Genomic DNA, 17,296 nt, shown 5'->3' on the forward strand with positions numbered 1-17,296 from the left:
TGTCTCACTCTGTAGTCCAGGCTGGTTGGAAACTTAGTATGCAGGCAAGGCTAGCCTCAAACTCACAGCAGCTCTCTTACCTCAGCCTTCTGAGTGGCAGGACTATAGGTGTGAGCCACCATGGCCACAGCTTTTCGTTTGGTTTGGTTTGTGTTTTGAGACAGGGTCTCTCTAGGAAGTTTTGGCTGTTATGCAATTCTCTGTTAGATCACCATGGCCTCAAACCCACAGAGATCTGCCTACCACTGCCTCTTGAGCACAGGATTGCCACCATGCCCAGTTTAGGGTCACAGCTTTTTTAAATATGACATTTTCAGGATCCATTCAAACAGTAGTAAAAATGGAAATTTTAAACGACACATCTGCCCCAGGTTAGTTCTGTCCCCGGAAATAACTCTTGCTTTGTGAGTCATAAGGAAGTATCAGCTAGTTCCTTTTCATGATGGGCTTGGTTGACTTTTCAGCCCAACACTTGAGCTGTTACAAGGCAATTTAGGATCTGCAGTTTCATTACTGAATGTTCTTAAAGCCCAGCGGCAAGTGATGGGGCAGATATCTCAGAAACCATCTGTAGAACAAATGGAACTCACCCCTTCCCAAGTGTCTACAGATAAGGGCTTGGGCCAGCATCATCTGTCCACAGCGTAGCATACATCCCCAGCCAGCATCAGATGAAGGGCCTGTTCCCCCTGTTGGCAAAATGGATGGGCATGAAAATGTGTTTCATAAATTAATCTTTTCTTGATCATCGGCACACTTGAAACTACAAACACGTATCATATGCACAAAATCTAAAAAGAGAGACAATAAGTGTATTTAGAGCTTATACTGGGTTTGAATATAGGAGTGGAACTTGTAAAGGCAATGCTGAATCAAAGGAAACAGTCGACAGTCAAAGACAAAGCAAACAAATGAACTAAACAAGCCCCCTTGGGTTTCTTGCTTGAAGACTTCAGAGTATGCATGCTCTTTTGGCAAGTAACTATCATGGATAACTATCAACAAGGAGATTACCTTGACTAAAGCACAAATACTACCACCAAGGGTGCACATCAAAATGATCAAAGACATATGAAAGGCTCTTGACTATTCCAAATGTACTTAATGAAGTTTACAACAACAACAAATAGATGAAAGAACCCTAGATTAGGTAGAAGACCAATACAAGCTAAGTCTCGGCTATACGTTGAGGATAATAGCACATATTCTACCTATTACTGGTGGGCATTATATGAATTAAATGAGAAAATATTTCACATTTATAGAACCCACATAGGATACTTTGTATTGTGGGTATGGTCTTATATAAAATTCTATTAATAAGTATTACATCTTTAAAATATATAAAGTCAGTTAATAAATGAGACAATGGGTACCATTTGAAGACAATTTGATGTAAAGTAAAAATCATACATGTGTACAGGATGAGTTCTACTAGGGTCCTATTCAAAAGGCCCAATATAATCAGATAACTTGATTTTCTTTTCCACCTCAGAAGCAGGAAAGTCTTCTGGAGGTATGATCCCAGAAGTCTAGTTCCGAAGAAGTGAGCACTCTTGTGAAACAGGTGGGCTAAGCTATTCTCCCGCTTCCCAACCCCTTCGTTGTAGGAACTGAAGGGGCACTGCCACGTCAAGACTAAGGGGGCGTGGATAGATTTCGGAGCTGGGAGGAGAGCCCTTGGGCTGTTGCTAATGCTAGGATTGAGGTTATTTTAGTGCAGGAAAGGTAGGGTGAGGCCAACAAAAGGACAGACCAGCTCTTTCTAAACACTGTCAGAGTTGACTAAAAAATTGCCCAGCTTTGCAAAGGGCTCTTCCCCAAGTGAACATAAGCAGTGTAGAACCCCGGAATACTAAGGATTAGTCTGCTGTGTTACTACTACTTAAAAAGCAAAGAAAATGTTTGGGTGGACTTCAGTTTTGGCCCATCACAGAAAGGTTAATTTCACTCCAATTACTAGGTCCAACCTTGGTTGGACAAGTTGCTCTTTAGGAAAGTAACTTCCACCACTTATAGGACTCTTTCCCTATCTTTCCATGCTACTAGGGTGTGGCTACACTGTTCACAAACACTTTACAAATCCTTTTAACTTATCAAACTATCCTTTTCTTTTTCCCTAGATGGCAGCTAGGAATTCTAAGGAAATCTGTCTCAATTTGTCTCTGAATGTCAAAATGCTTTGATTTCGTAAGAAAATAATAGAAAAAATTATTTTCTTTCCTTCAGGGCCTAAGCCTATTTTATAGTCAAATAGTACCATATGGCAGTGAAAGGCAATTTAATGGTTAGATATTACCCAGTTAAAGCTTATTTGATTCTTTAAATACCATCTGTTGCATGAACACTGAAAGGTGGGTCAAAATTACTACTGGTTTAACACTACAACACCATGGAAGCACACGTGATGGGCTACTTCCACAATGACATTTTGGGATGAAATGTTAAACTTACCTGCTCCCCTAAATCAAATTCTTTGCCACAGTGAGCTGTTAATTCTGAGGTTTCTGTGATGTCATTGATAACCTCAAGCAAGCTATCTACAAGGAGGAAAGCACAGCACAACAAATGATATACCTACCAATTGGTGAAAATTTCCTTCTGTATGTAAACCATAGACGAGCACTTATATCAGACAACAGCTTAGATTTTTCTGTAATTAAATGTGAAATTAAAATTAAATCATCATATTCAATCTAAAAATAATGCCTACATTTGACTTCTACGTCAGCAGCAAGCTTACTTTCAGATAGCCAATCAAGTTGATTGTTATAGAACTAGGCAGATTCACAGGAAACCTAATATCATTTGAGCCTACTAATTTCAATACTTTTTACCTTCATTTTCACCAGAGCTATTCTACAGGTTCTTCTAATGATATGAGATACTTCCTGTCTCCTTCTCAATGATTTTCAGGATCCTGAAAGGTATTAGCACCGAGGTCATGCCCAAATGACAAGAAATAGGAAAAGCAAGTATCTTCTATAATCCAATAGGGCAACCACCTCTAGCCTGAAGGACGATAGTATCAGTGTCCATCGTCTATTATCTAAAACTAGGAGTTCATATGTTTGGAAGAGCTTCGTGTGTAGGAACAGGGGTACAAATGCATACATTTAACTAAAACGGAAATGCTCCTGCTAACTGCATAGGAACTTTATCTAGTGTCCTGTTTTCATGTAAGTGAATGGATAATATCACAAATACCTTGCATACCTTTCCAAAGCTTATTTCTTGCATTCTATGATGCAAATTCCCTTCGATCACTACAATTATGGTTTCTTCATTTCCTCCTGTACTTGGGTATGGCTCTGTCTTCTCTAGTCGTCTCTCTCCCTCTTAATGTCATATATGCATATGTGAATTCAATATAGAATCTATAGTCATTGTGCTTTCAAAAGCAGGAGGGAAATTTAAATTTTATTGATAGTTTCTAATTCCATCTCTTGGAACAAATCAAAAATTAGAGTTGTATGTATTTCCTTTCATTTCGTTGTCCCCAGCGGCTAGCCCCCATTTTGGGAGATGGATAATGTTCAAGAGTAAGAGTTCTTGGACTTTGAAAAACAGCTCAGTGGTTATGGGTACTGTCTGCTCTTCTAGGGAACCTGGTCTCAATTTCCAGCACCCACATGGTAGCTTACAACCATCTGTAGGTCCATTTCAGGGCATCTAATGCCATCCTCTGGCCTCCTGGTACACAGACCTGAATATAGGCAAAATACCTATACATATAAACTAAATAAATAAACTTAAAAAAAATGTTGAGTTCTCTTTTCTTGTCTTTTTAAGCACCACCCCCCAACAGGGTCTCATGTACCCTACAATGGCTTCAAAATTGCTGAGGATAATGTTAAATTTCTGATTCTTTTGTCGCTATCTTTCTTTTTTCTCTTTTTAAAAAATGTGTAGCCCAGACTGGCCTCGAACTCGTGATCCTCCTGCCTCTGCCTCCTTCAGCAAATCCTACTGGCATGTGCCACTACAACCGGCATTCTGTCTCTATCTTTCTAGTGCTACGCTAACAGGCATGGCCACCAGTCCCAGGGTGCTGGGGATTGAATCTAACACTTGATACATGCTAAGTATTCTACCAACTGAGCTATAGCCTCAACCCAAGAGTATAGTGGCACATTCTTATAATCCTAGTACTCTAGAGTCTAAGGCAGGAGAATTTCAAAATCAAGACCAGCTTGGGCTACATACTGAAACCTTGTAGCAGGGGTGAGACTTAACTTGGGTCTGCTACTTGTTGTATATATAAATTTATCACTCAATTTTTCTTAGCTTCTGTTTCCTCATCTATAAAATTAGGAGTAGCAATAGCTACTTCATTAAGGATATGTGCATATCCAAGAAGATAATTCACATAAAGTCAAAATATGCATACACACACAAATATATACACATTTATAAAGCACTTAGTTGATATCTAGTATGTTCTAAGTCTATGCCAAATGTTGCTATTTTTATATGGCTGACCCTCTGAACGTTCACACAGATCAATCTTGCCTCTTCAGTCCCTATATCTCCCAGCTTGGCTCTATGCTAGGGAGGAATTCAACAAACAAAAAATTCAATTTGCAAGGCCTTTCCCAGTCAGGCATAGTGTCAAATGCCTATGATCCTAGCACTTGGGAGGCTGAAGCAGGAGGATGGCTATGGATTTGAGGTCAGCCTGGTCTACATAGTGAGTTCTAGAGTTCCAGGTAAGCTTGAGCTATGGAATAAAACCCTTTCTCAAGAAAAAGAAGGGAGGGAAGACATTTGCAAATTTAATATCTGACTAAGGGCATACTCCACAACCTAGATTTTTCCTGTTGTTTGAAAAGTAGAACTAGAAAAGGTCCTCCTCAACCCTTCACTGGAAGTCCTGGAGAAGGAAGGGAAGGTTCAGAAAGAGAAAGTCCCTTTTCAAAGTCTCCCTAATGGGAGCAAGGGTTGTGACCTTTTAATACGGTTCCTCATGCTGTGGTGATCCCCAGCCATAAAATTATTTCATTGTTATTTCATAACTATAATTTTGCTACTGTTATGAACCTTGAACCATAATGTAAATATCTGGTATGCAGGACACCTGATATGTGTCCCCTGTGAAAAAATCATTTATCCTCCAAAGGGGTCCCGACCCACAGGTTGAGAATCACTGGGTTATAAAGCTAAAGTCTCTCTAATGGCTAGCTTTGTGATCTCGCCACTGTTCACAATTTTCCAATAAAACACTGGCGCAGGAAGGGCAAGGCCTAACTTCTTCGCCTGCCCTTTGATCAGTTTTCTCCTATCCGGTACGTTATGCTAAGGGCTTCTGTAGATCTCTCCTCGGGAAGTAACACATCCCAGAGCTGCCTCTTTCCCATCCCAGGCCCTAGGTCTTCTCTATCCTTTAAGAATGTCTGTGATAGGTGGGAAAGCTCAAGCCCTTCTTTCCATCTACTGCAAGTAACCAGAAGTTATGTACAAAACCAGAATCAACTGGGTACTGCAGTCATTGCAAGATCTAAAGCAGAAGACTGCTTGTGTCTGATATTGTGTCTGACAGCCATGGCTTAGGTGGAAGTTTCCAGGGGTTTTGTCTAGAAGCACAAAGACATGGTAAGAATAAGAAATATAGAGCCCGATGACTAGATACTGCTTAGTAATAAACACTATAAATGATTGCATGTGTTTTTGAGTCCCAAGTCTTCTGGAATGGGAACAGGACCTCTTTACAGAAAAGAATAAAAATATATTGTTTTTGTAAAGCATGCAAACAAAATCCTTTGTAAATGTTTGGCTAAGGGCTCTTAGGGCCTTGGAAGGAACTGTGCTTAACAAGCGAGGTAGTATTAGCCCTTAGCAAGACAATGTTTAGTCAACTCTAGAAGGAAAATGAGACGCCCTTAACCCCAGGCACCCCTGGCACCCACTTTAGCTGGGGCCTCCCTGATCAGTGCCACCAAACTTACCTGTCTTAAGAAGATGCTGCTTTCCCAAGATCCATACCAGCTCATCTGTATCCGGGAATTCTTCTAGGTAGTCAGTGAAAATAGTAATCTGGTTTTCATACTTGGACATAGCTAAAGGAAAATGAAGGGGTATAAACATAATCTCATAGCTAGGGCTTACTCCTGGGATTCGCCGATTTCTACCTTTGCCCTGAAGTTAAAAGGTCATCAGCTTGACTCTAAAGGAATATTTCAATATTTGAGTAAATGGGTATATAGCAAGCATTTTACTGAGTCACATCCTCAGCAATTCATATTTCATCTGACCTATTTCTCACGGTTCCCTTTAAAATGATGTTTGAAAAGCCACATGCCCAGAATTATTTGAAAACTCCTTTCACAGGCCTCCTTCATAAGCATCCACTTATCTAGCTTCTCCCCACAAAAGCAGACCAAGGTAAGACAGTAATGCTGGCATGCTTGGCTCCTGTCTGTTCTCAGGGAATATTATGGAGTTTATATGACGAGGTTTCTAGCAGCCAAGGCCTTGGAGGAGGCCGTGACATGCCCTGAGAAGATACAAGTGTTGGGATGATAACATGGTAGCTAGAAGACTCGATATTTTTACCGTGCTTTTATTTTCCATCATACATATGGCTCCTACAAAGAAAGCTCTTGAGGCTGATCATAAATAGAACTTGCTCTTGGATTCACAAATGAGCATTGTGATGTTGCGATATAAAAAGGACGATATATTTGCTCTCTGCCCCCATTTTCTGGCACACAGCTTTGAAAATCCCTGTAATTTCCTGAGCACCAGGATGTCAGATGCATCTCTTTTCTTGTTCTAGTATTTGGTCTTCCACCCCAGCTCCAGACCTGGAGATCTTAATGCCTTAGAATTTCATGAGTACTAAGAGTGTCTTCATTTTTAATAATTTAATCCTTTTTGGTAAGCACTCAGATGGGTCCAGTCACCTGGAAGACTAAGCAGCGATTAAAAGCATGGAAGCTTCATTCCAACTCCCGTCCTGCAGGAAGGGGAGAGAGGCTAGAGCCCAAGTCAAAAATAGCTCCTGCTTACATGATGACGCTTCCATAAAAAATTCCTGAGCGCCAGTGTTTGGGGAGGTCTGGATATGTTAAACACATAATGGAACCTGCAGAGGAAACAGAAGCTTCTTGCCTCTCCTACTTCCATACATATCTTCTGTCCAGCTATTCATCTGCATCCTTTGCAATGTTTTTTTAATAATAAATGGGTAAATATCAGTAAGTACTCCCCTGAGCTCTGTGAGCAACCCTTGCAAATGATTAAGCCACAAGTGGGGAGGAATGCAAGACAGTGGTCAGAGGAACTGCGTTTTATTGCCAGTTAGTCAAAAGAAGAGGTCACAACTGATATCTCAAGTGTGGGCAATTGTGCGAGATGGAAATCTTAACCTATAGGATTGGACCCTGACCCCAGGCAGACAGACACTGTAAAATTAAATTAAATCATCAGAGACGCAGTTGATGTTGCTAAGGAACTGGTATGTTGAGAATCCACCCCTCCAGACCAATATGCTTTCAGAGGTGCTGAGTGGTGGATGTGAATAGCAAAAGGCAGTTTTCCTATTACATTCAGCTATAATTATCTCTCAAGATAAAGCAACTAAGTGAAAACAAGCTAAATCCCATCTGTTCTCAGGCTCTACTGTGGGAATTTACAACTCTGTGATCTGAGAGGTTCAAGTTCACAATCACTTCTGTAGGAGGGAGGAACATGTCGGCTAAAAGATTCAAGACTGACTTGAATCAGACTTGGAGAGGTCCTGCCTCCAAACTGTTCCTAAGTAACTTTCTTCTGAGGCAATAGTAATAGTATAGGTAGTGAACAGGTTCCTAAGCCAGCATGTCAAAAATCTGTTTTAATCTGTAACCAGAAAAAAATAGCTATAGTTCACAATTTATGGTTCTATTTGCATGAGAAAATGCACTGTGAGCTCAAAGTAAAGACATCCCATCTCTCGGCTTTTGAAATCTCCCTAACCCCTCCCCAAAAGGAAACTAGGAGAGAATAGGGACCCTTTTGTTCAGCTACAAGTAGCTACAAGGACCCTCCCAAAGTAGTCCCTAAGCGCTCCATGGGTGGATTTTCCTGTGCGAGTGGCCCTGGCCCTGTGGGATATGTTGAAGTCACTTGAAAGGTCAGGTTGTTTGCTTTTTGTTTTCTAAATCAGAATCGTGCTGTCTTCGTAGAAATAAATGCTCCCAAGTAGAAAGGAGACCTTGCCAAGCCTGAAAGCAGGTGGCTCTGCTCAGAACATTTTGTCAGAGTCACAATCCATACAAGCACTTTTAGAAACACAGTTAAGTAGAAACATTTTCTTGAAACATTATAGAATTCTCACCTTTCAGGAATGTAAGTAGCCTTTCTCCGTTGGTTTGTTTTCGTTACTAAGATTACAGTCTCTGTAGTGTTTCAAACCTAAAGAACTTAGTCACGAGACGGCTATCTCATTCCCCAGAGAGCATTCTGCCAGAGAACCTGTGCCCTCTTAACCTCTCTGCCTCTGGCCTCAGGCCCTGGCCCCCCCACAGGAAATACCAGGCTAAAAATGATCATTCAGGTCAAGCCCTTCCCAGGGGCTGGTGGGTGACGGAGGCAGGGTAAATCACATGGTGTACCTCTCTGCCTCACCCTTACCCCATCACAGGCAGGAACAACCAGGTGGAAATGAACAGCCAGTGCTCTTCCACAGAAGAACCGTGAGAGGAGCATGGGGAAATGAGAGCCTCTCGGACACCCTGGCAAGAGTGACGACAGGGGACACTGTATCAATGTACAGGGTGGATGCATGGAAACCTTGGATCTGTTTTTAGTATGGCTCAAAGGAAAGGATTTCTCTATTGCCAACTCTGCCACAGTGAGTCACCGGGCAGCTATCTGGTCACTTTAGTGCAGCCCTTTAGAGTCTGTGACAACTGCCCTGCTTCATTTAGGATGGCTCTGAATAAAATGGTAGCCAAAGAATTTGACTCTGGCTCTTCACCCATTCTGAAGCTGTGCTAGGCCTGCAAGAAGGTCATTATAGCTTCTATTTGTATCCTTTCTCCTCTTAGAAGAAATGCAGACTCCCAGAATGCAGCGTGTCTGCCGCAGTAAGTCCTGAGCCAAGGCTGCACATATAGAACAAACAGAAGATGAGTTTAGCAGAAATGGCAGGAGGGGCCAGAGTTTCTATCTCTAAGTGCACATGGGGAAGGAAGAATAGGACCAACACCAGGAGTACTCAGACAGAGGACAAAGCCACCTGAGAAGTGCTTGAGGTAGTGACAAAATAATCTCATTTCTGACACAATTGCCTCAGACTACCAGTAAACCCTTTAACTCACCTCACTCCACCAACTCCACCTGGCTAGCCCTTCGTGTTTAACACGATACCAAGCTTATAAAGCCCTGCTCTTTCTGGCTGTTTCGAGGTGAGGATACAAACATGCCATTTGGATGACCAAAATTAACTGCTAGTAGGTCTGAGGGAAAATAAACTCCACCTTGTTGGAATAATTATTGTACTGACGTCTCTACTGGATTAGCTTAATGATTAAACAAACCAGGATTTCCTTTAACTCCAGTACGCAAAGTGCCTCCCGTCCTCGACCAAGGGGAGCTATACATATGTTAGGGTATGTCTTCACTTCCAACCCAGTCAGGAGATCCCTCTGTCTTCTATTTTCTGCCTGTGTAAAGCTCAAGAATGAGAAAAATGTGTCCAGAATATGCACACAGCCTTGGGAATGCAACAGCCCTAAGTATACATGTGTTTTCTAGATTCTCAGGACTATCTCAAGCTTTTAGAAATCCCCAAGGTATCTCAGCCTCTGTTTTTCCTTGGAAGCTTTCTGGTTAGTTAGCTGGAAAGGTTATCTACTGCTTCCAGCAACTGAAAAATTAAATGTGTCTAATGGTTTAAAAAACAACACTCTGGGTAAGAGGCTTTCTGCAACCCAGAGATGAGGTCAAGTAAATAAGACTTCTAAGTGGGACCTTCCAGGGAAAGACCAGACAGAGGCCATGGGGATAGTTCTTTAGCTAGGCAGCTGGCGTTTCTGTGACTAAGCTGTTGATTTTCAAGGATATTCTAGCTACAAAGTACAAGGCCAAAGACGGGGCCAGACAAGAAGAACTACCACAAAGTTCCTCTTCCAAGCATGTTGTTGGTTTTCTTGGTTCCATGGACCCTGAATTGGTGCAAGCCTTTCGTTTCCAGAATTCTGAACACATTGACTCTGACATGTGCTGCCTTGTTTTCGTGGGTTTTTGTTGTTATTGTTGTTGTTCCGTTGCCATTAAGGAGAGAATTTTCAAAAGCCCTTGTTCTGCCATTTTTGCTGATGTCATACTTTTCCCAGGGAATGGCTATATTTTCTCAGGGTTGTTTTGGAAAAATCACAAGTAAACGAAAAAAGAAGATTGCCTTGAAAACCAAGCTGTTTTTTGGTACAGTTTAACAAAGACACTTACAAAACAAGGCTCCAAGATACTGTGAACCTTGTGGTAAAGAAAGAAATGCCACAAGCTCTCTAAAAAGGCCACAGAGTCTCAGGGCCAGGAAGGATTTGTGCTAGAGGTTAACTCCTTGCAGGTTCCCCTTTCTAACTGCAAGCAAAGACTACTGGTTCCAATCAGCCTTCTCAGCAATGCATGCATATTTAACATACTGCTAGGTCACATCTTCAAAATCAAAACATTCACAGGAGAAAACACAAACACACAGTTCATTCTACAAACTCTACAGAGTACCTTCTATGTGCTGGGCATGAAGAAAAGCTAATCAGTGAGATAGAGCAATAGTCCTTTGAAGGTTTTGAATCTACAAGGGAAGATGGTTCTGGAATCAGCTAATAGGATGTAGAGCATATGAAGTATGGTAGAAGGTAAGAAAAAGAAAGGACACAAGGCCAACTAGGGTGTGGATGGACCATCTCAAGTTTAAGAGCACATATTTAGTACTTACAAACTGGAAAGCTGAGGCTATATGAACACACAGGCATATTAAAAATATGCCAGAAAAAAAAACAGGCCCAAGAACTTATCAACCTCACCAGACAGGCAACGGGTGCAACACCTGCACCTAGACCCTGAAGGAAACCTAGTACTGCTATGACAACAGCCTCTAGTGATGCAGACCATCTGATGATCACCTGGTATGTTTGTCAAGGTACTAGCAGGTGCTTGTGACTGTCCCCCGGGCTTCAGCTCAGCTTGGTCCCTACAGCTACTCAAATTGCTGTCCATAACTCTGTTAATCCATCTATTAGACCTCGTCTCTATGGTTCAACTTAGTCCAGCCTGCAACCCCTGAAGCTCAACCCTGTAGCCCTACAAGTCAACTTTAGCAGCTTGCCAACTGGATATTCTTTGCATCTGCACTGGATCTCTACCTGTCTCCAGTGAGGCCTTTTTGAACCCTTTGAACTCTGCTCCAGCCTTTCCAATACTTCTGAAGCTATCCTATAACCTTCATACATAAAAATAGAATTACCGCTTGTTGTGCGATGTATGCTCTGAGATTTAATATTAGTAATTAAGATTATAATAAAACCAGGGCTACTTGGCAAACTGTAGCCAGCAAGCTACCAGTATAACTTATGAACTTGTTGTTGTTTAATAAATTCTGATTTTGTTGAAAGACATAAACATGTCCATCTGTTTCTCATATAGCTCACTCACAACAATGGCAATAAGATAGAAGTTGTAATGGGGAAGGGAGGAACTTCCTGGTTGAGGAAACAGAGTGGACTTGGCAAGCAACTCAGTGTAGGGTGGGGCAGGTGAAATTGAGAGACTAAAAAATAACTTGTAGCTTTCAAGTGTGAGTGATGCGATGTTGACAGAAAAGTACAGGAGTGGGTGGGCGGGTGATAAGACTGGAGAAACCAGAACACTTTAGACTCGTAGGTATGGGTGCCAAATTTCAAAAGAGAAGGAGAAGCCCACCTACAAAGGAATTTTGAAAAGAAGCACAGTAGATGGCAGGTTAATTAAAAAGGCCTAGAAGTCAGAAGAAAAATCCAGAACACCAAAATTCTGGCACATGGCAAAAGGTGCCTTCATTTCCTTCTGCCTGGGTTTATTTATTGCTCTGGTCTCCCCAGTCTCTGCTGATCTCTGCACAGGTCCTGTCCCCTCTTCATTTATTTCCTTCCCTGTGTCTGACTCTTCCGGGTCTGACAATCAAGAAGTCAGAAAATTTTAAACTGAACAGTGATGAGTGTAGCTCTGGCCATAGCACCATGAATATTTGCCTAGAAGAGGGCAGCACACTGGATACATGGATGCAGAACAAGATGTAGTGGCCATATAATGTAAGACCTGAGGCCCCTCTTCCACAATGGAGGTGAGAAGGGCCTTGATTCTTCACACTTTCTCCATCCACTCAGTCACTGGCACATGGAGTGGGTTAAAAGTATCCCACCTCCATGATCCATTATACCAGTAACACTGGAAAAGTCAAACCAAGCTAACACAGTTGTAATCCTCCAATACTGAGCTCATGATTCATGCAGGAAAATGAAACTGACACTGTCCAGTCAAATAGCATGCTAAACTGGCTTTCTGGTGGTCCTCATCTATGATTCTCTGAGATTTTCCATACCTACCACGGTAAAGAGAAGGAAGTTCTGTTGGAAATGGTTCTAGGCTAGAAACTCCAAAATGTAAGTTCTACCCTCGTGCTGCCATTTCACTTAACCTGTGACCTTGGAGGATCGACTGCACTTCTTTGGACCTCAGATTCTACTTTAAAATGTACGATGTCTTTTTCACACCCTCAGGTCATACTTCATCAAGGGTTATGAAATCTATATAATGTGTTGTAGTCAGTGCTTTCGGTGGACATGGCCACACCTTGACAAGGATTGCTTAGACGTGCATATCCATGACCTCAATTAGAACTTTGATCTTACTTCAGGCCCTCAAAGACAGACTTGTGTGTTTAGTGAATGTCTTTTTCCCTCTTCCCAGTGTGGCCACATTGAATCAATCTCCTTTTCCTGCTTTCCACTTAAAATAAATGAATAAATAATATTGAGAGCTGGAGAGATGGCTCAGTGGGTAAAAGCAAAAAAGTTTGACTCTCTAACAACAAAAATAAAGCAAGGCATGGTCTTGCTTGCTGTAATTTCAGTTTTGGGCTATGGTAGTTGGGGGAGGCAGTTGTGGAAAGATAGGCAGATCCCAGGAGCTCACTGGCTGGCCAACCTAGGCAAAAGATTAAAGTTCAAGTTAAATTAAGGACCCTGTCCCAAGAAAATAAGGCAGGCAGCAATAGAGCAAGACATCCTCCTTATCTCTATATGCACATGTACAGACAAGCGTATAACACACAAGCCTCCACACACAAACAAGAGGTGAAATTAAATATCACAGAGGGAATTAGCTGATTCTGCTTACATTTATATAAACTAGATTACAATATAAAATATATTTTTCATAGTGTGATGATCAAGGTTAGAAAGGTTAGAAAAGGCTGGAAAGCCACTTGTCCAATACAGTAGCTACACATGCCTTTTAAAATTCAATCAAGATGTTTTGAGTGTAGCTCAATGAAAGGTAAAGTGCACACTTAGCAGGTGTGGGGCCTCAAGTTTAAGCTTCAGCACCAACTTAAAAATCAGTTCTTCACTTCTGCATTGCTGGTGGGGGTGCAAGCTGGTACAACCCCTTCGGATGTCAGCGTGGCGATTTCTGAGAAAATTAGGAAACAGTTTTCCTCAAGACCCAGCAATACCACTTTTGGGTATATATCCAAAGGATGCTCAATCGTGTCACAAGGACATGGGCTCAATCAACTATGTTCATAGCAACGTTGTTTGTCATAGAACCTGGAAACAACCTAAATACCCCTCAACCAAAAAACGGATAAGGAAAATGTGGTACATTTATACAAGGGAATAACGACATCTTGAATTTTGCAGGAAAATGGATGGAGCTAGAAAACAGAAAAATAAGTATCACATATACTCACTCATAAGTGGTTTTTAAACATAAAGCAAAGAAAAACAGCCCACATATCACAATCCCAGAGAACTTAGACAACAATGAGGACACTAAGAGAGACTTACATAGATCTACTCTACATGGGAAGTAGAAAAAGACAAGATCTCCTGAGTAAACTGGGAGCATGGGGACCTTGCGAGAGGATTGAAGGGGAGGGGAGGGACAGAGAGGGGAGCAGAGAAAAATGTAGAGCTCAATAAAATTCAATAAAAAATCAGTTCTTCATAGCACTAAGCTACATTTCAGTCACTCAAAAAGCACAATGAATAACTACTGTGCAGGGCAGCATGGGCATGAAATGTTTCCATCATCTCAGTAAGTTATCATAACCATTTATATTTAAGGGTTCCTACAGAACCACAGAAGTGGGGGTAGAGTGAGCTGACAGTAGAAATACTCCAAGCTCTGCGAAAAGATGAGTTCATGTGCCTCTCTTAAGAAAGTCTGAATGTGAATTTTGAAGTAAATGAACTAATAGTTGTGTTCTGAACTTGGTACTGTGAGGAATACAGGAAAAAAAAACAGAAAACAGTCTCATAAATATTCACTAAGTGTTAAGTGAACCAGTTAAGGATCTTAAAATGATTTAATATGAGCCTTATGTAAAAGAAAGAGATAAAGATAAAAGGCAATTCACAAGGCAAGTATTGACAATCACTAGGTATTGTCAAAATCCAACGAAATGGAAATCAATAGGTATTGGAGGATGCAAATTGAACTGGTGTCTAAATTTTTGCTTGAATTTAGCAGCAATGAAAGAAGAAAATACTCCAGATGAGTAGAATACTGTGTGTGTGTGTGTGTGTGTGTGTGTGTGTGTGTGTGTGTGTGTGCGCGCGCGCATTGGAGAAGGGGTAGGTCCTGGGAAATATTAAAATGTGAGGTAAGAGAGGTAAGATGGGATTGCATTATAGAGTGTAAAGCTAGACAGTGCAGCCCAACTTTTGGTAAAGCCATTCATGGTTTTTAGAGTACTTGCATGTAACCCTGGACTCAGACCCTTCAGAAAGACAGAACAAGAACCACTATTTCCATCTTAGAGATGAAAGAAAAAAGTCTTAGGAGAGGTGGTGTAATTGTCAAAAGCCATATGTCTAGTGAACAGTATAACCAGGACTCAAAACAAGTTAATCTTATTGTTCATCAGGCATTCTTACAGATCTATACTACTATGGTACAAACTGTATCTAGAGACCAATGAAAATGTAATAATTGAGGCCTACAGCATTCAAGGCCTGGTTTTACATGGCTAGAAACCAGATGCCATAAAACAAACTGGAATGTAGTACTCACTGCTTATAGAGGAAGTAGATAGAATGAGGTTAGAATAATAGAGTTATATTTAACTGGAATAACCTAAAGTTACCCTAAAAGTAATAACTACCAGCAGTACAATTCATATACTGTATCTAGAATTTTCCAGACAGCAATGTTTTGGAAATGGTTCCTAAGCAAACAACATTTGATGTGTTTCTTTCTGCATTTTTATAAGGCATTTCTGCCTTGGTAGTGTTTTTTCCCTTGTCAACTTCAATGTTTGCTTCTTAGAATATATTGGTCATATGATCTGTAACTTCATGTAAGTTTTCACTGAAAAAAGTATGATGTGAAAGGAGCTATAGGCCAAGGGGTTTTCTATACTATTAGCCATAGAAATTATCCACCATACTGGTTTCCTTAAAAGATCCTAAGGTATGCCATTCATAGATTAGTCATAAGGGAATTTCTGTTAAATTTTTTAGACTTAAAAAAAATTGTATCAGATTTCTAAGGCTATTGCACCTGAGGGGGGGGGGGGGCAAACGCAAACCCATCAGCTTGGTATTGAAGGGCTTCCCCAGGAGGGCTGCTTCACACAGCTCCCATCGTGTCCTACTGCCCATTTCAACCTCACAGTACCTACTCTCTTCAGCCACAAATAAGCTTCAAGATACAAGAAAGATTTTTATCTTTGCTTATTTCTGTCTTACCTGCCCTTAATTCTTTATCTCAAATGCCACTTTCTAGCTTTTCCCATTAATTTTCTCAACAAAACATCAGGGGAAGTTCTCTCTTCTAAATCCACAGTGCTTTATTTATATCTCTATTATAGCACCAAGCCCTTTGTACTTTAGATTACTGCTATTTGTGGACATCTCATGTTTCTGTATCAAAATGAACCCTGTAAAGTCTCAGGGCATGTAGTGATTATCTGTTCCCTGTAGCTCTGGTCATAAAGCTTTGCCAGAACCATCCCTAAGGTTAATAAAATGTTTACCAAATATATGAACACACTAAAGGCCTAAAAGACCAGATATAGAACTACATGTCTGCACATGTCTGTAATTCTAGCATTTAGGAGACTGGAGAAGGAACAGGAATCAAGGTCAGTCTTTGCTACATATCAAATTTGAGATTATCTTGGACCATATCTCTAAAATAATTAAGCTGGCTGATATATTCATCTAAACATGAATGCCAATCTTTAATTAGTACCGACCAAGTGACCAGTCTCTGACTAGGCCATGGAAATAGAGCATACTTTCTGGTATGAGAAATAAAAAGTTAATTTTTGTGCAGTATCATAAGCAACTATACTAGGGACAAAAGAAGCACGGATGTAGTTTGCCTAAGCCAGTTTGGGGTCCAAAGGAGGCTTTGGAAAGGTGACTAACAGAAAAGAAAGTTCAACAAATTGGGTAAGGAAAAGATGCTGCAGGATAAAGAAGTATGAACCAGGGCCAGAGGAAGATTGCTCAGTTGGTAAAGTGCTTTGCTGCACAGGCATGAGAACCTGAGTTCAAATGAGCAGCATCCACATAAAAGCTGGGTGCAGTGATGTGTTTGTGTAATGCCAGTGCTGGGAAGTGGAGACAGCTAGATCTCTGGAATTCACTGGCAAGTCATCTTAGCCAACCAGTGAGGTTCAAGTTCAGTGGTAAACCCAACCTCAAAAAATAAGATAGAGATTTATTGAGGAAGACACCCAAAGCCAACCTCTGGACTCCATATGCATGCATATACATGTGTACACCTACCACATGCATTCACTCACCTGAACACTATCACACAAACATGGATACATATCACACACACACACACACACACACACACACACACACACACACACACGAACCAAACACTGAGGACAGAGAAAAAGAGGGGAGAAGAAGGAGAGGGAGAGAGAAAAGAGAGACGGAAAAACCATATTACTGATATCATGTGTGGACTGCCAAGGGTTGGGGCTAGGGAAACATTCAGCACCAGAAGATGCTGACCTTGGCAGTCTTAATAAGGATTCTGGAATTGACTCAGGATTCATGGAGCCTCTGAAGGATTTCTAATACCT

General features: G+C 41.1%; 1 protein-coding gene across 2 annotated transcripts in view; it reads right to left on the reverse strand.

Moving 5' to 3' along the window:
- The window catches only part of Atg4a (autophagy related 4A cysteine peptidase), a 54,381-nt gene that overhangs the window by 16,766 nt on the left and 20,319 nt on the right, over positions 1–17,296 (reverse strand). The window contains exons 1-4 of one of the 2 annotated variants that reach the window (XM_085685131.2): positions 8,318–8,440; positions 5,946–6,056; positions 2,582–2,653; positions 591–689 (exon numbers count right to left, since the gene is read on the reverse strand). In XM_085685131.2, coding sequence (XP_085541257.1) covers positions 591–689; positions 2,582–2,653; positions 5,946–6,054 — 280 coding nt within the window. In that variant the 5' untranslated portion in view covers positions 6,055–6,056; positions 8,318–8,440. Of the gene's footprint in view, positions 1–590; positions 690–2,581; positions 2,654–5,945; positions 6,057–8,317; positions 8,441–17,296 lie in introns of those variants that run through there. The other variant, XM_048428530.3, reaches the window with a different exon arrangement.

The sequence above is a fragment of the Myodes glareolus genome, chromosome X (genome assembly GCF_982192425.1).
Source record: "Myodes glareolus chromosome X, mMyoGla1.1, whole genome shotgun sequence".
NCBI classification, from domain to species: domain Eukaryota; kingdom Metazoa; phylum Chordata; class Mammalia; order Rodentia; family Cricetidae; genus Myodes; species Myodes glareolus.